This window comes from Perissodus microlepis, chromosome 16, assembly GCF_051167445.1.
Source record: "Perissodus microlepis isolate ML-2025 ecotype Zambia chromosome 16, ASM5116744v1, whole genome shotgun sequence".
Classification (NCBI taxonomy): Eukaryota; Metazoa; Chordata; class Actinopteri; order Cichliformes; family Cichlidae; genus Perissodus; species Perissodus microlepis.
The window spans coordinates 14,406,383-14,430,152 of record NC_140476.1 but is presented as its reverse complement, the minus strand read 5'-3'; the positions used below and the strand labels follow the sequence as shown (position 1 = coordinate 14,430,152).

The window sequence follows — 23,770 nt, the reverse complement described above, 5'->3', positions numbered from 1 at the left end:
ATAATTTATGTGGCCTCAGGTATGTTCAGAGCTTCTCTCAAGTGCTAAGGGCATGCGCACAGCAATCCAAATAGCAGAATGAGCTTGCGTTAACATGTTAAGCTACCCAGAGAGAATCTTTCAGTGACAGGAAATGCAGTCTATTCCTTCAGTAGAAAATCGCAATGTCGCTTGAGATCATTTGGTAGTAAGAAAACGAATAATGCACAAAAGCAAACAAGGCAAAAAACACTTTATGGGTGAACCCAGAGACATTTCACTAGATATGTAGTGCATCTGCGTTTTTAAAAACACTTCACATAAAAAAAAAAACATAAAATACATTGACACAACACATGTTATTTTTCAGAAAATTGTTTTAAAGTGTTTATTATGAGAAAAACAATTCTGTTTGTATTAAAAAATTGCATGTTTCTTAATTATACCAAGTTATGACTTGGTATAAGCACTTTATGACAGGATAATGATAACATTATAGGCATAAATATAAGGCAAAAAAATTGACACACAATTAGATTGGCATTTGACCCTTATGACAAAAACGCTATTATAAAAGTGCTCAGATAGATAGATAGATAGATAGATAGATAGATAGATAGATAGATAGATAGGGAAACTACTGTATTACAGCAGCATGATAAAGATAATAAAATAATAAAAACAGTACAATCTACAATAAAAAGAAAACTGCCCAACGTAAAAGTACTGCTGGCCCACAGTGAAGGTGCTTTAATGGGATGTAATACAAACAATTTTTACATAAACAGCAATACTAAAAATAATGAAAATAAAAAGTAAGACCGAAATTGTGCAAAGGGGTAGTGCAAATGATGTTAATGAATAATAATATCATATGTACACTCTACGTCTAAGAAACAGCAGCAAGAAGGTTTAACACAGACATCTGTGTGGAATTCTATGTCCTGGTGTTCATCTGGAGAGAGTTGCTGTACTGTTTTATTGAGAATGATCGGAATGATTTCCTGCAGCGTTCATCATGGCTGCAGGGTTAAATAAGACTTAGGGAAAGGAGCTCTGCTGCTTCTGTAGTGTAGCATGGAGGAAATGAGATGGATTGTTTGTGATGGAGAGCAGTTTGTTCAGTGACCTCCTGTCCCTCACTGGCTCAAATGCCTCCAGATTCTTGCCAATGATGGTTCCAGCCTTGTGGATTAGTTTGTTCATCCTGCTGGCATCTCTGGCACTGATGCTGCCTCCCCAGCAGGCAACAGCAAAATAGATGGCACTCACTCCCACAGACTGGTAGGAGATCTCCAACATCTTTCTGCACACATTAAAGCATCAGAGCTTCCTCGGAAAGTAGAGTCTTCTCATCCCCTCTTTGTACACGGCATCACTGCTGGTCTTCCAGTCCAGACCAACAGCACCTGGCTTAGTCTCTTTTTGTCTTGTTGACATTCAGAAGGAGGTGATTTCTGTCAGTCTACGCCACAAAGCTCCTCAGACTAAAATTAAACAGATGAGTTTTATTTTGAAATGGCCGACAGGAAACGTGTCTTTATCGTCTCACCTAGCGTTACTGCGTTCCAAGGTAACTTCCTCCTCCTCCAATCCTGGCTTTTTGCCTTCGAAAACGCCGCCGCCGGGGTGCGAGTTGTGAAGCCCAGACAGCGTAACAAAAATGCGTCTTCGATTTTACTCTCTCCTAAAAATGAGTACGGAGTGAGTTTGTCACTTTAACAATTATTATATTTGGCTTCTTTTTTTTTCTCTGCCGAGTGAAAGACAGGCGTGAATGTTGGCGTCATGTAGCCTCTGCTTTTCAGACTTTGGAAAACAAATCGGGTATTGTCGGTGAATTCTCGGGAGATGGCAGAATAGTTCGACCTGCGCCGGTTACCTAGCCCTCACAGCACTTTGAAGAAAAAAAATACCCCGCGAGGTAAGTTTTTATTATTATTATTATTTATCGTGACGTCTCTAAAATGTCATTTAATTCAGGCTATGCTGGAATATGCGCGCGGACGTTTCGGTAGACGTGGAAAAGTTTGCCGGAGACGGCTTCGTGACGCGCTCCCGTAAGAAACCCCTGTCTCCCTCTCTCAGCTGCTTTGTAAAATCGTGGCCTGTTTGGTTCTGCAGCCGAGCATATTTTTACCTAACGTGTCTTTCTTGTGACTTTGCAAAAACAAAATAGCCGCTTCTGATAAGCTCCCCGCGCAGCTCGGTGTACCACCAGCTAAGAGACCTTGTCAGATGTGTCTCTTGTTAATGAAAGGATGAGCGCCAGGCCAAAATAACCACAATGTGGTTTTTGAACTGCGACTGTGCTGGGTTCTGATTTCTCCTAAGCAGTCGAATCAAGCTCACGACATTGCAAGTAGCTGTGACTCGAAGAGTTTTTGTCATGCAGTCTTTAGGAGGGTCGTTCCAGCTCGATCGTGCCCCATCATCGCCCGCTGAGCACTTTTAACATCACAAACGCAGTCCTGCGGGGCGGGGGGCGCCACCAACACTCGTGAACACACAGTATGACTAGGAGTGGTTCGGGATTTAATTTTGGGCAAGTTGGAAATATAAAAAAAGCTACTTAAACGTCACCGATAGAGCATCAGTTGGATGCGGAATAGATTTAAACCAAACAGAAGATGATATGTGAGAACTACTTGGAGGGACAATCTAATGGAAACCTGGTAGACCCGCTGATGAGAGGGTGCCAACTTCATTAGAAAGGTGTTAATGCTGGCTGAAAACATTCAGAGATAATGGTGCTGATTGCAAGAAGTGTGAATGGGGAATGTCTCACACTTAAGTGCTCTTTCTCAGAATCAACTCATTGTTATAGATCCCACAAAATGACAATCCCACACACTGAGTTTAAATGCCAGGGAAGCCTTTCGAATGTGCACTTTTTAAGTTGGCTGCACTTGATGTGTCTGCGCATGACAATCTGATTGTCACACACACACACACACGAAGCCCGAAGTCTGGCATGGCAGACTATTTGGGCGAGATCCATACTAATCCATCCATCAATTTTCTTAACGGCTTATGCAACTTAGGGTCAGGGGGGTGACATGTTCATTTTTAAAAGGGTGGTTTAAATTGAAAGCCGTCTCCATTCAAAGCTTTTTTGTCACAGTTTCAGGAAAAATCTCCATCTAGCCCATGCCCTTTAATTGCTGCTACTAGCTGAAGCACACAGACGACTTGTTCACAAATATAATTTTTCTTTTTTTTTCCATATTAGCTGCGTAGAGATGTTCAAATCAGTGAAGGCTTGAAGTGGATAGCGCTTTAGGGTTTTGTGTCTTGGTTAGTGGCAGTGTTAAGTGGCACTTAGTGGCTGTGTGATCTGGAGAATGTAACCCCATAGCTGGCCAGTCACTGAGCTGTGGCCTCTTGGCGAGCGCCGGTCATTCTCGAGGCCTGGCCTCATGGAGTTTGGCTGATAGCGGTCAGATAAAGCGACGTCAGGCTGTCTGGGTGACTGTGTGTAGTTCAACTCTGGGGGTGGGGGTGGGGGGGGTCTTGGGGAGCCTGTTCTGTTCATCTGAGGAAATAACTACCAGTCTGATTGTGGCTGTTGTTCCTACCATTTTGGGCCTTTCCTCCCTCTCACCAACTCTTGGTCTGGTTTCAAACAGACTAACGGTAGTAGCTGAATCGTCAGCCAGTTATGTTTATATTTATCTTTGGTGGCCAGCGTGAACATTTTTCAAAAGGTTTCTAAAAGTGCCACATAACTATGTTACTTTTCAGTGGCTTCATTTTTGGTATGCTCACCCCCCAAAACATACCATGCTAACGTGGCAACCGAATAATCTGAAAATGTGTCCTCCGATATTATTTGTTAACTGCTCGCACGCGTGCCGAGTAAAGTAATAATCAAGTTGAGGATGACGCGTTATGAAATGAGAGATGCTGAAAGGGAATGCATGGAGTTTTTCAGATAGGTAGACTACAGGCTGCAGTGAAATCAGAATTACTGCAAAAACTGCTGAAAAACAATTAGTAATCGAAGTATCACACCGAATACAGACAACCAGAAATTTGGCTTGTGATAGTGAGCTGAGGTTATAACAGTTTTTGTTTTTTTAAATTTCCACATAGCAGCTCCCAAGTTCTTTATATATGATAATATTGGCCCCTACACAAGTGTTTTCCTGTATCTGTTCCTCTTCTGACGACCATAAATCGCCTCATTTGCCCTGCAAGTCTGGGCTATTTCAGAAAATATGAAGCGAGGTGTTTGCTTTGAGGGGGGGCAGGCTTCCGATAGCAATCATTTAGTGTGCCCAATAATTTGGCTGTCAGAAGCAGCTGGCAGTTTGGGTTGGAACAATATGCGAGTGGAGTGAGAGAAAAGCTCTGAAACCCTGCGAGAGTCTGTGTGTGTGTGTCGGGGGAGGCGGGGGAGTGGCGTGTGTATATGCATATGTGTGTGGAATCAGGTTACACAGTCTGTCATTAACAAGGGAACTGCAGTTATGAGACCAAGATAGACTGCTTCATGTCTGAGGCTCATCGCGTTTCCTTGTAGGTGGCTCTCAAGCTGGAGAAGAAGAGGAGGGGCGAGGGAGGAAAGTGTGTGTGTGGATATGTGTGTAAACAGGTGGTAGGTGCAGGCTCAAGGATAGAAAGGGGAAAGAATCTGGCTTGAAGTGCGGTGTCAGACTAGCTACCTTCAGCTTTCTCGCATCACGATTTGTCTGCATGTGTGACCCGGGCTTGTTTGTCTGTGTGCTGACTTACTAGAAAGTTTGACTAGCAACAGACCTGGCGTCAAACGAGGCGGGCGACTGCAGAGAAACGCGGCATGTGGGTTGAATTTGCTTGCGCTCTTCGCTTGTGTCCAGCTTTTTAGAAAGGGGCCCTCTGTCTGCAGTGTTATTTTTAGTCAAAAAATCCTTCAGCCTTTTAATAATCATCAGCCTTATGTAGCCCAAACATATCGCGATGAGAAGAAGCTGTCTGGGACTTTGAGGCTCAGCAGCCTCAGCAGGACATGGGAAGTTAGAGAGGGGGGAAGAAGAGAATGAGATAAAAGACTCCCTGTGTTTCTGCCAGATTTTTAGTCTTCCTCTGTTTGCTGTTTGGGAGCTCGCTCGTCTCCTCATCTGGTGGCTCTGCGCAGACTTATCGATTCCTCCTGTTCTGTGTTCAAATGTGGATGAAGACCAGTGGAGACATAGAGAAGAGAGACGAGACACTGCTGTCTCCTCAGATGCGCACACACACACCTAGATCTGCAGTGCTCACGGCTCCACTCCTCTCTCTCCACAATAACCCCAGACTGCACTGGAGACAGTCTGCAATACACATTTTATGAGCCCTTCACTCGCTTCAGTGCTCTTGTCTTATCGCTCAGCTGTTAGGGGAGAAAGTTATGGCTTTGTTTCAGTCTCTGCTTCTCTCTGATCTCATTCCCTGTCCCGGGCACGGGCTCTTATTTGGTGTGCGCACTTTGTCTGTGAATTGAAAATAATCTACGTTTCATCTCACGTGTCATGGGGTTGTAAACTGAAATGGTGCTGTTATGATGGTAGTACTCTGCTGTCGTAGTCGATGGGGTTTGCTCGAATTCCCGTTCCCCATGCTTGAGGCAAATGGGCCATTTATAACATTTAGACATTCACTGCTTTTGACGTCGAAGTAAGGATCGGCAACATGGCTGAAATCAGTGTCACAGTGTAGCAGTATATTTTGCTTCGCACATGCGCCAATGAAGATTTTAATTAGCAAATACTTAATCAGGTAACCACGAATGCCCCAGAAATTTCCGTTAACCTAAACAGGAGTAAAAAAACCTGACTAAACAGTGTTACCACATGATCATAAATAACAACTGCAGAGTCATAAATGATAGTACAGAATATCTACTTTCAGAAAATAGTTACATCACATTAATGACTTTATTGTAAAGGATTCCTCAAAACTGTTTCCTTGTGCTCAGATTGCCTGAGAAGTCTTTGCTCATGGAAGGCAGGAAACTCAAAGCCATTAATGCTCGACTGGCAGGAGGACGTCATGGCCCCGATCAGTCTCTTTGCGGATCACAGATTCATTGTTTTGTTGCAAGCTGTTTACTTAGTGGTTATCACAGTGGTGTGATGAATGTTTTTTCCATGTATGGTTGGTCACTCACTGTGGATTATCTTATTATCCGTCTGAGTCTTGTCACTCAGCTTTTAGAGCCTTCTCATAGCTTTTGGTAACTGCACTCAATGCTCTTTGGTCTAGTCGCCTGACTTGTTTTACAAGAAACAAAACTGGTGCAATGGGTCCACCTTGATACAAATCAAGGTGTCCTTTTAAGTGAAATATTGCCCCAGGGTGGTAACCTTTATAAGATGGTCATTTGGAGGGAGAATGTTTGTGCATTCCTTTGCTGGCAAACGTGGCTCTGGGCCATAAAGTCTGTTTGAACTGGCTGTTTCAGATGTTTTGATGCTGTGTGAAAATGAATGTCTAATTGCTATGGTGACTATTACGTAGAAGACTCGTTAACAGTGCCATCGCAACGCTGTAAAGCATTTAAGTTTGTCCCACCCCAGATGTCCCATACCACAAAGTCATAATACAGCCATAACATTAGTTTGTGAAGAGATTTATTTAGGGTTCCTTTTGGTCTTTGAAGAAGTTGCACTACATTCTGCGTGTGACAAAAAAGGCAAAGGTGGTGATTTTTCCCAATCTTTTCCAGAGTTCATGTGTGAGAATGTAATTTGATACTCATTGTTTATATTGCACTGTACTCTCCTGGTCTTTCTATCATACGTGTTTGACATCTATCTAACATTGCCTCGGGTGTTATGTCTTTTTTTTTTTTTTTTTAAATGAATCAAACTTCAGTGAAGTATTATTAGAAATGAAAATGGCTGTTTTTCTTTCTTGAAACAAGAAAACATACTTTTCATTAGGGCTGTTTGATATAACGATATATATCGGATGATGATATAAAAACATCTATCGTTTCATTTTACGCTATCGTTTGTTTCGTGGTGTCGCAAAATAAACTGTTTACGGCAATATTTTTTCATCGTTTTTATGGTCACTGTAGTGGCTATATTAATTTCTTAAAGTTCTCTCTTTCTCTTATATTTAATATAACCACACTACAGACGGACAAGCGCCTGTTTTTATGCGTTTTGGTTAGCAACAACGACGGTAACACCTTCGCGTGTCCGCTTGTTTATGTTCCACATAAACCTTTCACAATAAAGCTCAAGATCCTGTTGAGACTTTTCAAAATAAACCGAATCACGTGAAAGAGCAGATTATTTACGGATGAGAAGTAAAAAAGAGCCGCCAGGTGCTAAAAAATAAACCTTAGACTCAAACGTTAGAACAGGCTTTTCCCCGCAGCACGCTGTGTAATAAATACTCACAAAGAAAACGGCGGCCGTTACAACTTATGTCTAAAAATGTATCGTTTCACGCATCTGTTAAAACACTCGACTCCAGCTACATGACGCGCAGCTGGAAACACTTCCCGCAAGTCGAGCTGCCTGAGATTCACAGAATTTACAGAAAATGTTACATTTTTGTGATTTATATCGTTATCGGACGATAGAATTCTTATATCGGGATATGAGATTTTGGTCATATCACACAGCCCTACTTTTCATTCTTTCTTTCTTTTTTCCTGTTACACAGCAAATGTTTGTATTGTTGGAAGCGATCTGCTTTATTGATGAAGCATTTATTTACCCATTTCTCAGCCCACTGCCTCTGCTTTAAAAAGCTACATTGCAATGAGATGGGTATTTGTTTCATTTAAGTTTCTAATCTTTTATTCCAACTTGAGAATCATTGGAAAAACATAGACCTCCAGCATATACCGCACAAAAGATGGATGTAGCTATGGTGATGTCATGAGGAGCAGTGAGCTTGAGTGTGCAACTCTGCGCTCACTGACTTGTCAATCGTAAGTCATTATCCAGTGAGCGAACTGTGGCTAATCCTCCAAACGGAAAATTATGGCCAAGATTTGCAAAACAGTCTTACTTTTTTTTTTATTCACTATGACCTGAAATTAGTGACTGAGTCAGAGGTCAGACAGAGGTCAAGTCAGAAAACAATTTTGTCATAGACTTCTATAGGGCTGGAATTCATTCTGCAATCGCAGCTATTGCCATCTGCTGGCGTACAGATGAAATGCAGGTTTAAGGCACTTCGCATCTGGAAGCTACGTCCTTATTTTATACTTTCTGTGGTCTACAGTTGCAGTTGATTTGATTAAATTAAATTAATGTGAGGATTCACCTTTAGAAAATGATTAAAGTTATTACCTCTCAGGTAAGTGATTTGTGCCACAGCTGTGACCCATTGGAGTTGTAGTTTACATCTTCTTTATGTGTTACCATCTTATTTAAAGAACAAAGGGGACAAAGTGGGTCTGTCCCCCGCAGTGTTTAGAACAAATGCCAAGGCTTACAAGTCTATTTCTAAAAAAAATCGAAACAACACTATATCTTATTAGGTTCAAGGTTCTTTATTTGTCACATGCATAGTTATACAAGTATAACACACAGTGAAATGTAGCCTGACACGCTCCTCGACATGTGCAAAAATGGGGGGGGGGGGTAGAGGAAGAACATTATATATATATATATATATATATATATATATATATATATATATATATATATATATATATATAAATAGTATATACATTGGGTGAATGTGCAGTAGTAGCACATTCCTCAGTTTTTGCTCCCAAAATGTTTTTGAGACTTTTTGCTTCACAAGGAAAATTGTGTTTGCTTCATAGTAAGATAAGTGGTAAGATGTTGGGTAATGTTTTCAGAGCTTTTGAGGATTGTTTGCTAATTTACCAGCTAATTACATTACAGTAATGTAAAGTTGAAATGTGATTCCCTAAAAAAAAAAATCACTAAACGTAGATAAAAGTGATGTTTTTGGTGTAATATATATATATATTTTAATGTGACCAAGTATATTTTTTTTCTCCTGCTAATTCTACCTCTGTTCATTCTTTCTCCTACCCACTGAACACATTTTAAGTAAAAAAACAAACAAAACAAAAACAACAAAAAACCCCATATTGCTTTAGGCCCTGAGAGGTGGAGGGCGAGATGAGACACAACAGGAAGAAAAGAATTGTTTTTTGATTAAATTTGGTTGAGGTCCAGAATAAAGTGTGGGTGTGAGTGTGTGCATACACCTTAGGTAGCACCAAACCCACAGAACAAAAACTCGCTATGCTGTTGCCTACCACAATTAATGTGTGAGTGAAACACTGGGCAAACAGAGGGGGGGGCATTTGCATTTGATTACATTCCTCACATTGTAAAAGAGGCCGGCTGCTGAGATACTGCAAGGCCCTAAGAGATGGAGCCTGGCTGGAGCTAATGGGGCACTGCAGATTCCAGGGACCTCAGAAGTCCTTTCATCTCCCATTTTGATGAGACCCTCGGAGAAAGAGGAGTGTTTCGAAAGGTTAATTCAACTCGACTCGATTCAATTCAGTTTTATTTGAACTGAATCAAATTCGTGTAGAGGTTCAAAGAGCTTCACAGGCATAAAAACATTAAGAGCTTTGCTTTCCAGTGGCTTTCACACACGCATTAGCAGTACAGAGTATTATGATATACGCTGGTCATACAAGGGCACAGTGGAGTGTGAAATTGTGGGCATTTGAAGTTTGGCAATGGCAAAATGTGTTTTTTATGCAGGTTTGTTATAAAATAACCCGGGCCAGGTTGAGGGCGGTTTTCTCGTAGTCTGTATCATGACAGACATTATGTCAATTTAAGTAATCAGTTTTAAGGGCAATATATATTACATAAAATATATAGCTAGCAAGTGGAAAGGTGAGACAGCGGGGAAAGGAAGCTGAGTTGGGATTCTCACTGACCAGGTGATTGTATGACTCAGAGGGAGCAGCCTTAGCTAAAGCCAAAGCTTGCACGTCGGGGACATGCCTCAGCTTTTTCTTCTTTCTAGACCCTGGAAGAGAAATTAAACCAAGTACTGATGTTTGAGCATTTAGTGTGCACTCTACTTTTTAAAGTAAATTTCTATTTTTGCCTTCTACTCAGTTTGTAAACACTGAATAAAGGAAGTCTGTTTTACACTCGTAAACTTCTAAGATTTGAAGTTAAGCTTGTGCATTTTTATTACCTTACCTTTAGTCATTCTGAGTGCTTTATTTTTCTAACCCAAGAGTGGTTTAAGACTGAGGTGAGCATGTTGATTTTCCAAGCTGTAGTGTGAATACGAATGTGGGCTGCTGCAAAGAGGACGATTTTTTTTTTTTTCGCCCTCAGGTCTGTATTACACCCACATCCACCTAGGAGCGAACCATCTGTGTGTCCCTGATGGCATGCTGGCACTTTGGCTGTCTGGGTGTGGGTCAGCAAAGAGGGACAGGGACACGAACAGCAGGATCTGCATTGCCCTAGTCTCTGCCTGTTTCTTCTCTCGCCACCCTGCAGTTTGCTGCAGTTTCCTCGGTGCCCAGGCTATTTGTGCCATGGTAACTGTGCCAGCCTGCCAGCTCAGACACAGATTCCACCTCTCGTCTCCCTCTTTGCCAGCATGATGACTCAGCAGCTCCTGCAGGGCTTCAGCCTCCTCCCTCCTCAACCTCGGTGATACACCATGCTCATCAGACAAAGTAGTGTTTTGTCATCCTCTTCTTTAGCTGACCTGAATACAAAACAGACCCAAATAATAAAGCGTCCAACTAGATTAATATGTGTCTTGTATCACTTTTAAAATGTCAGCTATAAATTATTGTGGCAATAATTAATCATACTATCATCTTTAATCATACTTAATGTCTCGTAAGCAGAAAATTCCTCAAATGGTTAAAATCACAGCTGCCTACAGTGGGAGAAATAATTATTTAATCCTCTGCTGATTTGCATTACAAATCACATTGATATACATGTTATTGAGTGAAATAAGTATTTGATCCCCCAACCAAAACATGACTTAGTACTTGGTGGAGAAACCTTTGTGGGCAAGCACAGGAGTATGATGTTTCTAGTAGTCGGCCACCAGGTTTGCACACGTTTTAAAACGGATTTTACAGAAACTCACAAAATCCTTTAGGTTTCTTGGTTACCACTTGGTAACTCAAAGTTTCAGCTCCTCCCACAGACTTTCTAGAGGATTGAAGTCTGGAGACCGCCTAGGCCATTCCCTGACCTTAACAAGCGTATTCTTTAACCAGTCCTTTGTTGACTTGGTTGTATGTTATGGGGTCATTGGAAGACCCATCCATGACCAATCTTCAGTGTTCTGGCTGATGGAATGAGGTTCTCATCCCAACTTTTATTGTAGCTTTTTGTTTCTATTGGCCCCGTGACGTTTTGAACTTATCTTGTAACCTTAGCAGTAAAACAGCCCCAAAACATAATGTTTCCACATGTTGTATCTGTGAAGGTTCTCAGTCAACCAGGTCATCGTAGTCTAAGGAGCTTGGAAAGAAAAGTGTCTGGACTTCTTGAAGTTGCTTGAAGACATTTCACCTCTCATCCGAGAAGTCCAGACGCTACGCTTTTGTTTCTACTTGTTCTTTGGGTCATACTCGGCATTTCTCTTCCTCCAAACATGGCGGGTAGAAAGCTTGATTTTTGGTTTCATTTGACCACAGCACTTTCTCCCAAGCATCTCCGAATCATTTAGACGTTTCTTGGCAAACTTAAGATGGTGATGCTGAAAGACTTTTGTCCCTGTTACAACTTAGTGTGTCCTAATATTAATTTTTGGGTTTTCCACCACCTTACTCTTGATTATCCTCACCCCATGAGTCAAGATCTTGCATGGAGCTAAAGATCCAGGCTGATTGGTGGTCATTTTATATTATTTATTATATTTCATTCATAATTGCACCAAGGGTTGTCACCTTCTCACCAAAGTTTTTGCATTTGTTCTGGTAGCCCATTCTAGCCTTTGGACAGCTCTTTGGGCTTGTCCACAGTGGTGGAGAGGTTGGAATGAAAGAAATTGATGCTGTTGATAGGTGTGCTTTATACACATCAGGAGATGAGATCAGGAGTGTCTGTAGTTGATGGATTATAATTTGTGTGCCACACGTGTGGAACCAGAATTTTGGGTTCTGAATTCTGGCTTGATTGTAGGGGATCAAATACTTACTGCATTTAATAACATGCAAATCAATTTTATAATTTTTTTGTAATGGGTTTTTTCTTGATTTTTTGGCTGACATTTAGTCTCTCTCCATTAAAAAGAAACTACTAAAACAATTAGACTGTTAATGTCTTTGTAAGTGCACAAAATTACAAATTCAGCAGGTGATCAAATAATTATATTCCCCACTATGCATGCCTTTTGGTCCAGTTGCACCAGTAACAGCATGTGAGTAGCATGTTTAATTATCTCTATCTAATCACTTTAAGCTCCGCTCAACTTCTTAGAGTAATGCTTATCAAGATGGCCCTCTGGAGTGAGATCACTGGAAAGAGTCTGGGAAGGAATTGTGGCATCATAAAATGGCAGCGGCGACATGCAGGATCACTTTCAAGTTTTTCTAGTAGCGCTCGGCAGCAGTCTACCCTAACATACTTCTCGCTGAGCCATGTCTATTTCAGGTGTTTATCTTAGATTGTACACACAAGGGCTTGTTTGTGTTAAGCTAAATGTAATCTTTTATGTCTGCTCATACAAGGTCGGTACCTACGCAGAGAATCTGAAGCCCTCGTAAAGAACGTCTTTGGTGGAAAAAGTATTTCTATTCTTTACTTTACTGAAAGAAGGAACATCTCGTCCATTTAGAATGACGGTATTACCGCCTGAATGTGCCTCAGAAAATTAAATGCAAAGTTACTGTATAACTAAAGTGCAAGCAGCTCAACCTTTTCTTTGTAGAATACTTGAGTCAAATTTTACCACTGGAACAGAGGAGCTCAGAGCTTAATAAATGGCATCCAATGCAAACTGACATTTCACTTTCAAGGTAGGCAAAGAGAAGGAATGCACATATAACATTATTTTCCTCAAAGTATTTTAATGCATATCAAAATCAGGGCAGCTTTCTCAAGCTCTTAGCATTTCCCTCTGCCTTACAGTATTGTAAGGCTTATTACAATATTGGCTCCAACCACAATAAGCGACTGGGGAAAATATATCTTAAGTTATAATAAGCATGTGGCGTTCATACCAGTTTCCTATTACATCACAACTTCAGAGGACATAGGAAGAGGGAATTAGAGGAAAGATGGGGGTTGAGACAGAGTGGGGGAATGAGAGCACACCCTTGGCAGGATGTCAGCTCTGTGAGCACACACTACACCACGCTGCCAGAGAATTCAATACGCAGGGGTAGAGGGACGCAACACACACACATTCACAGTACGACAAAATTGTCTGCTCAGATCAGTTTTGCAGATGCTAGCTCTGCTTCTGTTCCTTCCCTAAGAAAGCCTTCTGAGGTTTCCAATATCATGTCTGGCTCTGTATTTATGAAGCCCAAGCTGTTAGCTGGGTTTATGATATGCTACCAACTAGCCATGGCCTATTCATAGGTGGGAAACAGTTTACTGTGCTTATGCAACATAAATATTGCTATTAATGCATAAAGTATACTTTGAATTCATGCATATGCATACTGTACTGTTTGAAACTTGCAAGGACTTCACATTTTTTGGTTATCAAGTCTAACTGTATGTTTAGCTGTATGTAAAGGAAGACCCGGTGACTCATGAGGTTTGTTTTGTTTTTTTAAACTCAGACTAAAATATTTGCTGTCTATCCAAGAAGCACACACATACTCAGTGAGTGCCTCGTTCCTTATAGCTCGTTAAAGATAAAGTGTTTGAGTAGGCGAGATGAACTAAGACAGACATAATTTCATTGCCCCGTGGAGGCTGTTTTGGCAGTAAATATAAACAAAAATGCAGCAAATCATTTGCCTGCACTAATTGATGCCATTAAGCAGAGCCTTGTGACATGCTCTACTTAGTTAATTGAGGTTAGTTATTGATCTGTTCAGTGTTTGAGTCAGCATGTTGTGCTTGATGTTGTCTTTTTTGTTTCTTACGAGTCGTATGAGTCAATATATCAAGATAACGAGGAACACGCATCTGTTTTATTTGGCCTGGGATTTTTAAATATTTTTTTGCCTTCTACACCTCTGCTTATCTCTTTGTCCCGTTTCCTCCGGCTTTCTGACTCCATCACAGCTCTGCCTGTCCCCCTGCTTCACCTACCCCACCCTTCCAACAGCATGGCGCCCTTCTTCTCACTGTCCCTCTGGGCGCTGACACTAGACACCTCCTCGTCTCGCTCCCCCCACAGCCACCTCCCTCCTTTTAGCCTAACTGAGTGTTGCGGCCCACCGTGACCCACATCTCTCTCGCACGCTCGCCCCGTTCTCTGCCCTTCTCTGACCCACTGTCCCCGACTTGCCCCTGGGCCGTTCCTCCCTTGCCTCCTCATGCCCGCCTGCCCCGTGCTCTCCGTGCCTCCGTTGCTGTTCCCCTCTCCTCTCCGGTCCAAAGGGAGCAGACAGAGCTCCTGATTATCTCTGTGTGGCAGCCTCTGTTTTGTGCTCTGATTAAAGGAGCAGCATGTGGTCTGTGTGTGAGCGGCCTGTGCAGACGCCGCCGTTGGCCTAATGCTAACATTACGTGCTTAATCATTTATGTGTGGGAGACGGGCACAAAAGCTTGGAGGGGTTGGGGTATTTATCAGCGGCGCAGATGCACTGAGGCGCAAACGCACATGGTGCCAAGAAAACGTTCCCGGTGTTTGGTATAGCATAAACGGGGCACGCTCTAAGCTACGTGTATGCTCAACACTTGCATATCAGCTTTATAAAATGGTTATTTTGGAGTTTGCAGTGTGAGATAAACAGGTGAACTGTGACAAAAAAAATCTGTCCAAAATGGAAAAAACCCTACTACTGCACAGCTTATGTGACGGTTCCTACAAATGCATTAAATATTGAACGATTAGACTGTCACCAGGTCTCTAAACGATAGTATTCGGGCACCCACACTGTCCTCCTCTCATCTTTCTCCTCCTCCTCCTCTTCATGTCTGTCTGCTCCTCTCCCCTCACTGCCAAACAGCCTGTCCCTCCAACACGCACACACACACAAACTCACACACTCACACACAGAGGCAGCCAATAGGAGAGCACCAGTCTCCCCATTGCTTGCCACTCAATGCCTTGTTGCCAGGACAACAGGAAGGCATGAGACCCACTTTACTTGAGCATTTTAAACTTGGTGTTGACTTTTTTCCCCTGAAAACAAGAAAAGGTCTCCCTCTGTAAAATCACTCACTCTAATATTCCTACCTCGATGGGGAAATCCTGCCATTTTCAGTCCGTCTTATGAAGTAGTCCTCTGAAAGGAATTTTCACAAAGATATCACTAGTGTGCTGATACAGGAAGATAAAAATCACAATTTCATAGTTGGAGTGCCACGTTCATTTTGTTTTTGTTTTCATTTTTTCCCTCCCCCTCTCCAGGTCTACAATGACGAGTGTGGACATGTTTCTGTTAGTTGTGATCACACTGGTCCTCCCCTGTTCAAGCTTAGAAGGTAAGTCTCTAATAATAAACCAAAAGGCTGCTTTTTACGTCAGACCTGAACAGGAGCGGTATCGAAAGGGACGGAAAGTTCCTGCCGACAAAACCAGACAGGATCCAATTCGGTGTAGTGTCCGTGCTAGATATCCAGAGAATAAACAATATGTACAGTGCTTGAAAAGTTGTGTTATGGACATCTGAAACACCCCCTCCTCCTGTGAGCTAATTAAAATACGCAGTGTTACTTCTGTTTCTTTCACTGTCCCCCTCAAGTTTGTTGCATGCATAGAACAAAATTCATGCTGCCCCCCTGTTTCACCACCCCTCCTCAGTCTGTCTGCCTTTCATCTGCTGTCTGTCAGTGTTATTTTAAACTACTGCAGTGGCAGCGGATTACAGTAGAATTTTTTCTTTATTCTGGCAAGCAAAACTTTCTCCCTACATCTTCAGTATGTATTATCTCTACATGCAAACAAGTAGCGAGCATTGATCATTTATTGTGATTAAACACGAAGGGTCATATTTCTGCCCTCAGTATTGATCATCTACTGTAGGATCTCTGTCTTCTCAGACATAAATCCTGATCTTCTAATTGTTTCCTCTTGCAGGTGAGGGCGGTGTGAGAAATGAATGTTTATGTGACGGATCATCCTGCAGCAGTGGGGACCGATGCTTTGGCCAGGAGTGCTTCAGCTCTCTCGCGGTGATAAACGGGACATCGGTCGTTCGTAAAGGCTGCATTTTGGGGGACGAAGACCGATCCTTGAGCTGCAGATCCACACCAACTCCTCAGCTGGTGGTGAAGTGCTGCTATGGGCATTTGTGTAATATGAACATCTCCCTTAACTTCCCACTAAAAGGTGAGGCATTTGCAAAGAGAATTGTGAAGTTGTCCTGCTTTAAACTCTGCAGAACTTTGTGAAATCGAATTTCAGGACAACTTTTTCAATGGATTTGGAAGTTGTCTGTGGTAGCTGACTCCTTAGCCCCTTTTTTCGATTACTACCTACTCAACTCGGCTTGACTGGTTTTCCATTACAATCCAGTACTGCCTAATGCGTGTTGTTGTCATCATAGCAACATGTCCGATAGACCTGCTGCTCGGTCTTGGCTAGCTGGTCTTGACCTGGCTTTTCGTCAGACTCGGGGATCATGGCATCGTTTTTTGTAGCCATTTCCCTCGTTGCCAGGTTTCAAAAATGGTGGTTTTAATTTTTGTAAACAGCGCTTTCGTGATGCATCAAGTGACGCTACCGACCAGCCAATTCAGTCTCACAACGTCACATTTTAGTACCACCTCGGATTGCTTGGAACTCTGACTGATCAGGTACTAAAAAAGCGCCTGGTACCGGGTACTATGACCCAATGGAAAACCTTAAAAACCATGGTGAACCGTGTCGAGTTGATTCAAGTAGGTGCTAATGAAAAGAGGGCTCTTGCTAACAGATGTACTGGTGGAATTCACAGATGGAAACCCAGACGAGAAGTGTTTGGACTGTAACACCACTTTTTTCCCTCTGAACTGGCAACAGTTGACAATGGATGCATTGTGTTTTGGAATTTGGGTCCATTCATCCCATTCTCATGATCCAGCAAAACAACATTTTGGCCATAACTCAAGAATTCGTACACTAATCATGAAAACACACTTCATAAATACCTAATAGGATAAAATAATCAAGAAGCAATCGTGCAGGACACAAGATCTTGTGTGCTGTTTCTAGCTTGTAGCTTCTTTTTTTTTTGCAGCAATGTGTATATCTGCAGCACTGCCTGCTGTCATGACTATAACTTTGTTTTCTAACAGAATCAGCTTTCTGTGCTATACGTGCAAACACATACAAAGAATTTTACCTAGAATATGATAGTCTCAGAACAGAAAAAGAAAAAGCTCAGCAAGGTCGAGTCAGATCTCTTGTATTCATCTTTCTCAATACTGTAACTCAGAAAAATGTGCTCAAGTGGTGTATTTCTTTATATATCAAATGCCACTCTTTATCCTAGACCCTCGACTTGACTGACAATAAACACCCTTTGGTGAATAAAATGTAAACATGCATTTAAACTGAAATTTATTAAGTTATACAAGTGCAAGGTTGTAACTCTTGTTTGTTGTTCAAGCTCTGTGCTTCAGCACATTCAATTTCAAGTAAGCTAATGGACTCTGTTAAAGTCTGTTTAATTTCCAGTAGCTTTATGCTGTTATTATTAGAGCCGTGTGTGAGATGGAAACCTGTGTGTGAAATTATTCTACAGTATAGCTGCTTAGTTGTTGTGTGCTTTTACAGTTGATAATGACAATGTATTTAAAATCGCAAGCTAGAAAATCAATTGATCTGTCCCATGAACCATGTGCGTGCTTGTCAACAACTAAAATCAAATATTTAAATAATCTTTTCTAGTCTGTTTGAGTAGGCATCCTGAATAAGTGTTGTTTCAACAAAATAGTAACATTTGTTTTATATCAGGAGATGCTAGATTCAAACAGGCAAAACATTTTCTGCTCTCTTTGGTGAATGTCCAGCAAATGGATCTTTTCAACGTGCATGATTCTGATGTGAGTGAATGCCTTTTAATTTAATGGGTTGCTAATGGTATTGGTCTAATGGGTTTCCCCACATATCTATTTCCTCTTATCAGATGTACAACTGTCTGCTGGCAGACCAGTCCTTAGAGACCAAGAGTGTGTATGCGAGGGCGGTGTGTGTCAGCATGGCCATCGCTGCACAGGCCAGCACTGTTTCTCCGCTCTGAAGATGATTGATGGGGCAGCTGTCCAACAGAAGGGCTGCCTGAGGGACGACGAGGAGGGCAAAGCCACCTGTGCCATGCCACCCTCATCGGCCCATGTTGTCAAGTGCTGCCAGGGCCATCTGTGTAACATGAACGTCACTGTGCAAGCCCCAGGGAAAGGTGACTTTGTACACATTGTACAGATTTCTGTTGGCTGCTGTTCCTTCACGGGCCTTATGTAACTTAGGATTGTGCAGAAGTTTCATGGATGATTGGGGTTTTTTTTAACCAAAAGATAATCTTAATTCATTGCATTTTTTTAAAAGTTTTCTTTCTGAATCTTTTGCAGGTACAGTAGTCCAGAGTAAGTCCCTGAGCAAAGAGGAGCATGAGTGCGTGTGCGAGGGTGGTTCATGTGGAACACAGAATCGCTGCTTGGGCTACCAGTGTTTCTCATCTCTGACAGTCAGTGGCGGCATCATAATGTCCCAAAAAGGCTGCTTTAAGGTCTTAGAACAGAGCACGATGACCTGCAAGACCCCGCCTTCCACAGACCAGATAGTCGACTGCTGCCAGGGACACCTGTGTAATATGAACATAACTGTGGAGCTCCCTGTCAAAGGTACAGCACAATGCTACCCAGAATGCATCACATATCAGATTGTCCAAGATTTGCAAGAACTCTGCTCTCAGTGTTGAACTCTGAACTCTTTTTCCTTTTTTATCAAATCACTAACCACATTCAAAGTACTACCTACATGTCTCATATTCAGAGAAGGAGTAGCCATATGCTACGGTTTATGCTACGGAACACACATTCACATTCTCCATCATCCTCTACTGAGATGGCTTCAGCTTCAGCTGTGAAATTACCTGCCATGGCTGTTCTGGACTGTTTCTGTTGGCTTGAGTTACACGTCCATGTGGTCACACTCCTGGCATGTCATGAAACAGAAAAAAAGGGGAGACGGTGGGCAACTGGAGGGAGGTTTTGAATATTATTTAGTCATGGTCCACTTCTCTTCTTTTCTCTCAGTGGCTGTCAGGGCTGGCTGACAAGAGCCCAGAGGGTGAAGCCACCTGGGATTGAAAGAGTCAGGCATCGATACACAGAGCTTTTGTCCTTTTTTATTTCTTTCACCTGTACCTTAGCCTCGACAGTCATGCATTTGATACTACGGCCTACATGACACATTTAGATCTAATATGCCTTAATCTTATCATCTTGGTTGGGCATTGAAGGGATAGATCAGTTGTGAAAATGATTACATTGTATCCAGCACTTTCCACAAATGGTTAAAATACAGGGAGTGCAGAATTATTAGGCAAGTTGTATTTTTGAGGAATAATTTTATTATTGAACAACAACCATGTTCTCAGTGAACCCAAAAAACTCATTAATATCAAAGCTGAATGTTTGTGGAAGTAGTTTGTAGTTTGTTTTTAGTTTTAGCTATTTTAGGGGGATATCTGTGTGTGCAGGTGACTATTACTGTGCATAATTATTAGGCAACTTAACAAAAAACAAATATATACCCATTTCAATTATTTATTTTTACCAGTGAAACCAATATAACATCTCCACATTCACAAATATACATTTCTGACATTCAAAAACAAAACAAAAACAAATCAGCGACCAATATAGCCACCTTTCTTTGCAAGGACACTCAAAAGCCTGCCATCCATGGATTCTGTCAGTGTTTTGATCTGTTCACCATCAACATTGCGTGCAGCAGCAACCACAGCCTCCCAGACACTGTTCAGAGAGGTGTACTGTTTTCCCTCCTTGTAAATCTCACATTTGATGATGGACCACAGGTTCTCAATGGGGTTCAGATCAGGTGAACAAGGAGGCCATGTCATTAGTTTTTCTTCTTTTATACCCTTTCTTGCCAGCCACGCTGTGGAGTACTTGGACGCGTGTGATGGAGCATTGTCCTGCATGAAAATCATGTTTTTCTTGAAGGATGCAGACTTCTTCCTGTACCACTGCTTGAAGGTGTCTTCCAGAAACTGGCAGTAGGACTGGGAGTTGAGCTTGACTCCATCCTCAACCCAAAAAGGCCCCACAAGCTCATCTCTGATGATACCAGCCCAAACCAGTACTCCACCTCCACCTTGCTGGCGTCTGAGCCGGACTGGAGCTCTCTGCCCTTTACCAATCCAGCCACGGGCCCATCCATCTGGCCCATCAAGACTCACTCTCATTTCATCAGTCCATAAAACCTTAGAAAAACCGGTCTTGAGATATTTCTTGGCCCAGTCTTGACGTTTCAGCTTGTGTGTCTTGTTCAGTGGTGGTCGTCTTTCAGTCTTTCTTACCTTGGCCATGTCTCTGAGTATTGCACACCTTGTGCTTTTGGGCACTCCAGTGATGTTGCAGCTCTGAAATATGGCCAAACTGGTGGCAAGTGGCATCTTGGCAGCTGCACGCTTGACTTTTCTCAGTTCATGGGCAGTTATTTTGCGTCTTGGTTTTTCCACACGCTTCTTACGACCCTGTTGACTATTTTGAATAAAACGCTTGATTGTTCGATGATCACGCTTCAGAAGCTTTGCAATTTTGAGACTGCTGCATCCCTCTGCAAGATATCTCACTATTTTTGACTTTTCTGAGCCCGTCAAGTCCTTCTTTTGACCCATTTTGCCAAAGGAAAGGACGTTGCCTAATAATTATGCACACCTGATATAGGGTGTTGATGTCATTAGACCACACCCCTTCTCATTACAGAGATGCACATCACCTAATATGCTTAATTGTTAGTAGGCTTTCGAGCCTATACAGCTTGGAGTAGGACAACATGCATGAAGAGGATGATGTGGACAAAATACTCATTTGCCTAATAATTCTGCACTCCCTGTACATATTTACAGTTTATTAATGTCAGTTCATTCTGTATTGTACTAGTACTAGTAGTACATAGTATTACGCTAATGCTGTTTTGTTATTGAATTTTAGTTTTTCTCAAAAATATCCTAATTTAAGCCCAAAAATTTGAAAAAAGTCTAAATAAATGGGAGTTGTTTTCAAAGCTGCCCCGCACAGAACATCTTGAGTTTAAAACGAATAAGTGAGGTGATACATCCCCATCTGTAAAAGCCCACATCTGACCACATTTCTGTGATACCATCCAGCAATACATGTACCATATACCGCTACTACCATACCATACGCATGACATGCATACTTTCCTATATTGCAATCTTCTGTCTTTTGAATTCTCACAAATGCAGATAATCATGAAATAAATTTTTTTATGTAACATTTTGCAGCTGAATGCATTTCGCCATGTGTGTTTGATTCAAATATAGTGAGCCCCTAGAAAGTGTTGCTAGTTATGTGTATTTGGAAGAAGGAGTTCATTATGCAAGTTGAGAAAAGGGGATCATTGTCTGTGCTGGAAGCAGAGCCGAGCAGTCTTTTTCCTTGGAATGTTTGGAAAGTGTGAATGGTGGTCAGTTCCTCAGGATGGCCTCTGCTGACTTGATGAGCTCTACTATGTGTGCATATGAGTGAACACTCTTGTCTGTGGGTATTCTTTATGCACCGTCACACCCACCCCGACTTGTTTCTTCAGGAAGCCTGCAGAGTGCTGCAATCCTCTGTTTTGTGTATGGTTGAATCCTCAACCTGTGTGGTCCAAGACCGCTCCCTCATTGTGTCTGATCCTGAAGCTCAATGAACACTCTCCAGTGTCATTTACTGCAAGCGACCGATACCAACTCTAGATTTAAAAAAAGAAAAGAAAAAAAAACAGAAAGAAGCTAGATTTAATTTGATTATGTTCTAAAACCATCTAACGGGATGACCTGATAGTGACACTGTAATTTTTTTCTGTCCCCTTAACAGCTGATGAGCAATCCAGCTACAGTGTGACCACACTAGCTGTTGTCATCGTGGCACCCATCATTGTCCTCATCATCCTCTCTGCTGTCGCTATCCTGGTGTTCAGACGGATCCACCACAACCAAATGGAGAGGCTAACCTCCCGAGATGCTGAATATGGAACTATTGATGGCCTTATAGCTTCTAATGTGGGCGAGAGCACTCTAGCGGTGAGTAGTCGATGGCACAAAGGTGGCTACCTTCATAACGCACCTGAAAAACCAATTTTATTAGCAGCTCAAGGAATAGTATAATGCACTAGTTTGTTTGATATAAAGCCTAATCAAATTCCAGTCTTTTATTTGCACCCATTACTTTCCCTTTGTGTGATTCCAGGTATGATGCACAGTTTCTACTGCAGACTTGCATTGTAACAGAGATCCAATAACAGAGATGTGTGATTCCTATCCTCTAATTATGTGTTGTATTACCTTGAGGGGTTCCTGTGATGATTTTTAAACACTGTTGGATTAGTGGGGACTTTTACCTTCTCTTTGTACGCATTTCCACTATTTACAGGATAAAAGAGTTGCATCAGCTTCATAAACAGAATTCAATCTTGTGATTAAGCCGTGATGCGATGGCACTGCAATTATAGTCTCCTTCTCCTGCCATGAGTTAAACCTGTAAAACTCCCATGTTTGCCATTTGATAAAAAAGTACTCATGTTTTTAGTAATTTGAATGAAATTATAGCTTGATAGTGTCTAAACATAGCCTTATGTAGTTTCCGCTTTAAGTATGCAAGAGTGGTGTTAAGTTCCTTATCATAGAGCAGGAGTAATCCTCTGTGCGGATGTCTAGTGGACATGCAAAAAGTGAGGACAACTACTCATCTGTGGTGTCTGCAGCTGTCAGCATGCATGTCTGCAAGTGTGTGTCATCCCAGCTTTGGTTTACTGGCTGTTTGGGTCGATTTGAGCTAGATCAGTCTCCGAATATGGTTAAATTGAACTGTGCAGACTGTTGTTCTGGACTTTCTTTCTTACTTTTAAGAACCGTTTGTTCTTGAGGAAAGAAAAGTTAAAGCAGTTGTACACTAGATGCATATGTATGAATTTTGTGGCTGAATGTGTGGGTGGTGCCATTGCTCCTCCCAGTTTTTTGTTTTTTTTCCCAGTCGGTTAGAGGGAATGTATTTTGCTATTTCTTTTCTCTCCACTCATGCATGGATTTTGAGTTTTCTGCGGTTTTGAAGCCCGCTAAACTAATCCAGAATTTAGGTGGAGTCCTGTGGTTAGCATTTAGTTTGAAAGACAACCCAGCACATTCATTGGCTCACACACTGTGTAATCATGAACTGAGTCCAATTGGTGCCTTAACAAAATACTTGGTTGTTACCGTGCGTTTTACCATTCAGTAATCTTTCAAGAGTTGTTCTCTTTTGATAAACACGTCTAAACTTGTGGTCTAAACTTTTGAAATTCCAGATTATCTGATTTATTTTTGCAGCACCACGAGAAAGATTATTATGAACAATGGCATGCTTGTGAAAAGTGTTTGTCCCTCGGTAGCTGCTGCCTAGACTTGCTCTCTGGTTCTAATGATATTGCAACGTACTGATCACATTCTGCTGCTTAACAGCCCAGCCCAAAGATGCACTCCTAAAAACAATCCTCCTGCACCAAAGAGAGGGGTTTAAACTCTCTACAGAGC

General features: G+C 41.9%; 1 protein-coding gene across 5 annotated transcripts in view; it reads left to right on the top strand.

The window, feature by feature from the left end:
- Positions 1-1,287: 1,287 nt before the first annotated feature.
- LOC146370555 (activin receptor type-1-like) overlaps positions 1,288-23,770 on the top strand; it is a 32,071-nt gene continuing 9,588 nt past the window's right edge. The window contains exons 1-7 of one of the 5 annotated variants that reach the window (XM_084908818.1): positions 1,566-1,683; positions 1,788-1,903; positions 15,433-15,506; positions 16,102-16,353; positions 18,134-18,406; positions 18,576-18,848; positions 22,080-22,285. In XM_084908818.1, the coding sequence (XP_084764944.1) occupies positions 15,440-15,506; positions 16,102-16,353; positions 18,134-18,406; positions 18,576-18,848; positions 22,080-22,285 (1,071 nt within the window). In that variant the 5' untranslated portion in view covers positions 1,566-1,683; positions 1,788-1,903; positions 15,433-15,439. The other 4 variants (XM_084908819.1, XM_084908820.1, XM_084908817.1 and 1 more) reach the window with 4 other exon arrangements.